The following is a 7,977-nucleotide window of genomic DNA, read 5'->3' on the forward strand; positions in this document are numbered from 1 at the left end:
CCCTCCCCTTAACATAAAAATGTAAAAATGTCCTTACTACCCAAAATGTTCCCAGCTTCCAAAAATGTGAGGTTCAAAGAAAAAATAAAATAAAAATAATGATTTAAAAAATGGAAATTCAGAACAATTTTTTAAAGTGAATAAGTTTTCAAAAATCAGGGACATTTTGGGGAAGCAGGGTTTTTTTTTTAGCAAGTGAAAACATTTTTTGAAAGGTAAGAAACATTTAGTTTTTAATTAAAGTTAACTTTACCAAAACCACAACACTTTCCAAAATGTTTTGAATTTTCAGAATGTTTAAAAAATAGTTATGAATCAAAAATTATATATTTTTTTCCTATCTTAACATTCACCGTCTTAGAAGAACATTGCTTTCCAAAAATGTTGACTCTCTTCAGAAGTCCGTAATTTCCAAAAAAGTGTCTTGACTTTTTCTCCCACTTTCCCAAAACACATTTTTCAAGAATGTCGTGGCTTTCCAAAATGTACTCAGCTTTCTTGAAATGGCCCCAGTTTCCAAATATTTCTAATTTGTCTTCATGTTTCAACATTTTTTCTTAATTTTTGTAAAGCTAAATAAAAAATAATAATAATAACTTTCCAAACATATCCTCTCTGTCTAAATGTCAACTCACTTTTCAAAAATGTCCTCACTCTCAGGGTCTAAAGGTCAAGTGGGTCCTCATTAAAGTAGGAGTGGAGGCATAAACACATACAAACACACACCCACCCACACACACACACACACAGAGGCGTGTGTTTCTGTTCTCAGGAAATGAAAGTGAAACAGATGATTTGTCTGCAGCTGATTTTCCTGTTCTTCCACTGAGTGAAAACAGCCGTGGCTTCTGAACAGGTGAGCTTTGATTTTGTTGCCTTATCTGATTTTATATTCAAATTCATTTGATTTCATTTTCACTGTGACGTACCAGTTTCACTTTCATCAGCATCAGCTCTGGTATGTAGCCAGGAATATAAAGTGGATGCTTGGTCACTGTAAGAGCACAAAAGTAAAGTAAAAATACGCACTGTGAGAATGTAAAGATTCTCCCTGTGTCCCGGTGACACGGGCAGTATATGTATTACCTATTAACAATATGAAAATGCTCTTATTATTCCTCATGTGCATTTTTATTTTTAAGTAATTTGTTATTTTTGACAAATTCACGATGAATGTGACAGGCAGAGAGGCACATGGATCAGTGTACACTGTGAGACAAACTGTGGTGAATAAATGTGACTTCACATTGTTCAGCACGAAACAATCCAGTCCATGTTTTCTGCTCTGCCTTCTCAAGTATGACTCTGCAGTTTCAGTCAGTTATCTGCACTGAACTGACATTAATGAGAGACAAAGATATAACTAGGGATTTCTAACTGCCAGTGTGTGTGTGTGTGTGTGTGTGTGTGTGTGTGTGTGTCAGTGTCAGATGTTGGACTGATGAGAGTCCTGGGCTGTTCTATGTGTTAGACTTTCAGCATTTTAATCAGGAGAGACCAGGATGATACAAGTACAAATTACAGATGTAGCCTACAGAGTAATAGATTAATACAATTTGAAATAAAGCCTACTCAGACTTGGACTCGGACTGGGATGCCGTGTCAGCTTCAGCCTGTTACATGCATTGTCTTTTTTCACAGGAAATGTAGTTTGCATACATTAGTGCATGTAAGGCACAACACCACAGACTGACTTTTTCTTTCCTTCAACAGCAAACGCACATGGTTCTGCTTTGCCAACACTTGCACGTGGGTGGGGTTCAGAAAAAAAGAACAGGGTTTGGCTTTACAGTCTTACAGGAAGTAAACACCAGCGTCCCGGGGGGAAAGTCGGTGGTTGTGGGACCCATCCTCTACCCGTCCCACCCACCCTACTCGGACTTTTGCCCACTTAACTTTCGTTGTTGTCCACTGTGTTTCCTCTTGACGCCAGGCACCATTAAACAATAACAGCAACTGGCTGCGTATCACGCCGTTGGAAAGGACGGCTTTCTTCGTCAGTGTTTAACGCCGAAAGTTACCGACCAAGCGCCAGATTTCAGTGACTTTGCAGTAAGACCCTTTTGGTCTCTGAGATGTCCAGTTCACCAGAATGCAATGGACGGTGTTGACCCTAACTTTTGACCACCAAAGGCTAATCAGTTCATCCTTGACTCAGATTGGACGTTTGTGCCAATATTGAAGAAACTCTCTCAAGGTATTCTTGAGATATCGTGTTCACAAGAATGAGACAGATGCAACGTCACAGTGACCTTTGACCACAAAAATCTATTTAGTTCATTGTTGAGTCAACGTGGACATCTGTGCCAAATTAAGATATTGCGATATGTCAAATAATAATGTCGTCACTGACCAAGTGCCGGACTGTTATGACTTCGGAGTGCGACCAGGTTGGCAAAAGTACAGCCTTCCTGACTGAACTTTAGCTAGAGCTTCATTTCCAAAACAGCATATACTGGAGGCATGGTCCTTGGTGACCCCCCACCCCGACTTTTCCTCTAGCACCATGAAGGAGCTGACATTTGTGGTTTTGAGTGAAATTAAACCTCTTGGTTATGGTGAGTAAAAGGTCATGGGGTTAGGGTTAGGCTTTTGGCTTAAAATACCCAGTTTGGGGGCACAATCCCTGCTGGAAATGCAGCGATGTCTTACGCCGGAATTCCACTGGATGCGTGTCCGTTGCAGAGCGGCTGCGCTGGTTATCCACTGCGTGCTCCGCCATCCGTCAACACCCACCGGCTGCATTTGCTGTGCGGAGCGGTGCAGCTCCGCCTGACAGCAGGAGTCACAGGGACCCACGAGATCTCGCGTATTCATGCATAATCGCGCGATATAATAAGATGTAGTTTCTATGAACAGAACCACAAAACCAGAGGAGTAGCAGGAAGACATCTCAATGCACCTCCATGATTAACATCTCCTCGTCCATGGTGTCAACGGGGTGAAATGACGTCTGAAAACCTCTGACCTGTTGACTTCAGGCCTGCCTCCGCCCATTATGACACTTTCAAGGTGTAGTGCAGGGAAATATGATCCGCCGTGAAGACTGTGTATTTTATTTTGAAAATTAACCAGATGTTTTATTTTGTTTCTGTGCACGACTTCCTGCCCCGCACGATCTGCTCCGTGCTGAATTGCTGCGTTGTGCTCCAGCGTCCAGCAAAAATAGAAGTCCTGCGTATCTGTTGCAGAGGGCTCCGGAGCGCCGCAGCTGTAACGGAGACGCAGCCGGTGGAAGCACACACATTGACTAGAATTGAAACGTATCGGCTCCACTGCTGTTCCGGAGGAAAAACTGGAAAAACTGTGATGGATCGCAACAAAACACCCATGTCTGTTGCTTGTAAAGCCGCAGGAAAAGTCAGCTCATAAACTTCAGAAAGACTGATATGATACGTATGAAGGGAACAAATTTAATGTATTTGTGGTTTACAGAGACCTACAGTGGCACAAACAAATTTTCCAGCAACTGGGATTCAGAGCTATATGCTTAGGCTGACCAAATGTCCTCTTTTGCCCGGACATGTCCACTTTTCACGTCCTGTCCGGGGCGTCCAGGGGGTGTTTATAAATTGATGATAATGTCCGGTTTTCCTTGTGTGTGTGTGTGTGTGTGTGTGTGTGTGTGTGTGTGTGTGTGTGTGTTAGAGTGCGGCACATGATATTTCTGTCCGAACCTGACAGTCATTCTGTTTTGTCATGTCCAAACCCGAACCGAGCCCGACATTATTTAATGACTAAAGCATTGAGTTTGTGTCACACAGTTGTTATGGTTACAGGCTATTTAACAGGCCGGGTGTGCACCGTGGGTGCTCCGCAGAGAGGGAGACCGCCGTGTTTGAGACGGGAGCGGGCGGTGGTAGGTCCGAGACTTCCAGCGAGGGGAGAGGTAGAAACAAACAGCCAGTGTGTGTGTGTTGTGTTCAGGTGTTGTCACGTAAATAACAGTGTCCAAGCAATAAACAGGACAGACAATAGGATTTTATTTATTTTTACACTACATTTTCACTGAAAGCTGACCAAATCTGACCCAAGCCCGAATACAGTTTATACATTTTTGACCAAACCCGGCCCGACCCGTTGGGTAGGTCTACCGTCGGGACCCGTCGGGCTCAGATCGGGTAGCCACACTCTAGTGTGTGTGTGTGTCCCCTATCTATAGGGGCCTATCTGAATTTCTGTCTTTGAGAGATATTATTTTGTAATATCACTGAATTTTCTATCCATACATATGAACTTATATATTAAAATTATAAGGCATCTTTGAGTAAACTGCGAGTATCATCTAAGTAGGCTATCTCGTAGCCGGCCGAGTGTCCTCTTTTTTGGAAATCAAAATATGGTCACCCTATACATGTTTAAGATAGCCCGTTCTCATTCTGAAGTTGTCAAATCCCACCATTTTGTCAGTGATTTCAGTTTCAGACACTGACGGCAAAAACCAACCAGGCCAACAGCACGTACGTTCTGCACCTGCGTGAGAGGCTGGGAGACCATCATGATGCTAGTTAGCCAGTTAGCACATTAACAACACAATCCAATGCTGGAAGAAAAGAGCATACTTACCGTGTGGCAATGACCAATGACAAAAATCATCAGGAAACATTTCTGCTAAAGAGAAAAATAATCTGACCTTATGGAACAAGTTTGTTTTGGTCTCACTCCCTCTGGACTTTAGCTCTTTGTTTACTTTCCTCAGTGTAAAATACCAGGTGGGTAGATCAGTATGTCTGAGTATGAAAACATTTCCAGGAAATTCATGGTGGATAGCTCAACTTGCTGCAGAGCCGGTGGGTTCGGAAGAATCCTCGTAGTGATTGCAGCATTAAGAAGCACCTGTTTAGTCTACCTGTTAACTTCAGTTTGTTTTATCATTTTATCCTTCTACCCTTCTCCTTTTCTCTTTCTTCTCTCCTCCAGATAAAATGGCTTCAGCCAACATTTCCCCATCCGAAGAGCAATTTTTGTGCTCAATCTGTCTGGATGTTTTCAATGAGCCCGTCTCCACTCCCTGCGGACACAACTACTGCAAGGGCTGCATCACAAGCTACTGGGCTTCCAGAAACTGCAGTGAGTGTCCACTGTGCAAGGAGAATTTCCACAATGTCCCTGAGCTGCAAGTCAACACAGAGCTCAAAGACATGGTGGAGCTTTTCAGGATGAAGAAAGTTGCAGGTGATGACAGTAGTTCCACTGCCGGGCCCGGGGATGTGCCCTGTGATGTCTGCCATGGGATAAAGCGTAAGGCTGTGAAATCCTGCCTGGTCTGTTTGGTGTCTTACTGCAGTGCTCACCTGAAGCCACATCACACTCAGGCCTTAAAGTGGCACGAGCTGATCAACCCTGTGAAGACCCTCGAGGACAGAATGTGCAAGAAACACAACAAGGTGATGGAGTTTTACTGCAAGAAAGACCAGAGCTGTGTTTGCCTCGTATGCTTGAGGGACGACCATGTGATGCATAGCGCCATCTCTTTAGAGGAGGAGTTTAAGGAGAGGAAAACTATGCTGAAGTTTGTGAAAAGGCAAGTCAAGCACACTCTGAGCGAGAAATGCAACACGACCAAGAGGATTCAAAACTCAATGATGCAAGGTCGGCAGGAAGTGGAGAATGTGAAGGTGGAAATTGTCAAAGCCTTTGCTGTTCTGGCAGCCTCGATTGAAACCAAAAAGGTGAAGCTGATTGAGCTGTTGGAGGAGAAGCAGAAAGCAGCAGAGCAGCATGCCGAAGCACTCATCAGACAACTACAGCTGGAGATTGCAGAGAACCATCAGATGAGTACCAAGCTGGAGGAGCTTTCATCAAGCGAGGACAACTTTAGACTCCTCCAGGACCTCCCATCTTTCTCCCCACCTTCAAACACAACACACCGCATTACAGAAAGAGTCCAACGCTTCCTGCAGGCAGAGACATTGTGGAGTGTGATAGCCAAGATGGAGGACATGCTGAATGAACAGATGGAGAACGTTATCCAGGAAGTCAATGTGGTGGATAAAGACGAGACAGTTGAGGGATCGATGAAAACCCAAACAGTGAATGCATCTGACGATGAGCTTGGGAAAATCCAGGAGCAATACGCAATAGAAGTGACTCTAGACCCCGACACAGCACACCCCTCCCTAATTGTCTCTGGGGACAGGAAACAAGTGAGAGATGGAGGCACCAAGAGGAGAGTCCCTGACAATCCCACAAGGTTTGACTCGTTCCATTTTGTCCTTGGAAATGAGGGGTTTTCCTCCGGCAAGTTTTACTGTGAAGTAATGCTCACAGGGCAAACAGGATGGGAAGTCGGAGTGGCAAGAGAGTCAGTCAACAGGAAGGGTGCTGGTTTGTCCCTCAGCCCTGAAAAGGGATGCTGGACACTGGGGTCCTATTGGGGAAACTGCCAGGCTAATGCAAATCCTCCCGTCAAGCTTTCCTTGTCTCAACAGCCCCAGAACCTTGGGGTGTTTGTGGATTATGAAGGAGGGTTGGTTTCTTTCTACGACGTGGATACAAGGGCTGTGATCTACTCCTTTACAGAATGTGCCTTTACAGCAAGTGGGACATTTCTGGGTAATTTATTAGCATTCAGGGTTTACAACTCAGGAAAGACCAGGATCTACCCGTTATTCCGACCCGGTGCTGAGTGGAGTGACTCTGCTCCTCTACAGATCACTCCTGTCAGATGCACAAAAGGAAAGTAGTGATCAGTTCAGTTTGTAAAATTAAAACCCTGCTTGACTAATAATGGCAGAGGTTGTTGGTGAATGTGTGTCCAGAATATGTCATCATTACAACAGTGTATATCAGCTCCTCAGTAAGCTGGGGCATATTTTTGCCGACCAAATCGCCGGATTTGGTTGGTACAACACCATGGTGGCATTACAATGCCATACAATGCCCTGTTAGTATTGTACATTTCTGTAAACCTCAGATATGTTACATTTGTGTGTTATTATGTAGCAGATATGATATCGCTGTGTTAAATAGGTTTAGGCACAAAAACCACTTGGGGTTAGGAAAATATCATCCTTTGGCTTAAAATACCCAATTAAGGGGTACAAGTCTGCTGGAAAAGCAGTGATGTCTCAGTTAAAAACAACCACTTTTCATAGCACTATCCCAGCAGGAAACACAGTGATGTCTTAATAAAACAACAACAAAGACTTTTCCGTGGCACTTTCCCCAGTGAAAAAACAGTGACGAGTTGCCTAAAACCACTCATATTTTGTGACTAAAAAGCTGCTGGAAAACTAGCAACAGGTCGCAAAAAAACAGCAACAATAACAAGAAAACATGTTAAGTGGCCAAAAAATGCTGAAAAAACAGCAATGGGTCACTACCAAAAAAAAAAAAGTTTGGTGGCTGAAAAGATCCTGGAAAAACAGTGACGAGTTGCTACAAAAACAACAACAACAACAACAACAATTTTGCGACTAAAAGACCACTGGCAAAACAACGAGAAATTGCAAAAAAAACAAACAAACAAACAAACAAAAACATGTTTGCTGGGCTACAAAGATGCTGGAAAAACAGTGACGAGTTGCTACAAAAACAACAACAACAACAAAAGTTTTGCGACTAAAAGGCCACTGGCAAAACAACTACAAATCACAAAAAAACAAATAAACAAAAACATGTTTGCTGGGCTAAAAAGATGCTGGATAGACAGTGACAAGTTGCTACGAAAACAACAACAAAAGTTTTGTGACTAAAAGGCCACTGGCAAAACAACGACAAATCACACAAAAACAAACAAACAAAAACATGTTGGCTGGGCTAAAAAGATGCTGGAAAAACAGTGACGAGTTGCTACAAAAACAGCAACAACAACAACAAAAGTTTTGCGACTAAAAGGCCACTGGCAAAACAACTACAAATCACAAAAAAACAAATAAACAAAAACATGTTTGCTGGGCTAAAAAGATGCTGGATAGACAGTGACAAGTTGCTACGAAAACAACAACAAAAGTTTTGTGACTAAAAGGCCACTGG

At 43.2% G+C, this 7,977-nt stretch overlaps 1 protein-coding gene across 1 annotated transcript; it reads left to right on the plus strand.

Annotated features, from left to right (window-relative positions):
* The first annotated feature begins 783 nt into the window (after positions 1 to 783).
* Positions 784 to 7,277, plus strand: LOC117259569 (E3 ubiquitin-protein ligase TRIM21-like). The gene is made up of 2 exons (XM_033630973.2): positions 784 to 856; positions 4,921 to 7,277. Exon 2 carries the CDS (start codon positions 4,926 to 4,928, stop codon positions 6,684 to 6,686), a length of 1,761 nt encoding a protein of 586 aa, XP_033486864.2. The 5' UTR covers positions 784 to 856; positions 4,921 to 4,925; the 3' UTR covers positions 6,687 to 7,277.
* Positions 7,278 to 7,977: the final 700 nt, after the last annotated feature.

The sequence above is a fragment of the Epinephelus lanceolatus genome, chromosome 4 (assembly GCF_041903045.1).
Source record: "Epinephelus lanceolatus isolate andai-2023 chromosome 4, ASM4190304v1, whole genome shotgun sequence".
In the NCBI taxonomy this organism is placed as follows: domain Eukaryota; kingdom Metazoa; phylum Chordata; class Actinopteri; order Perciformes; family Serranidae; genus Epinephelus; species Epinephelus lanceolatus.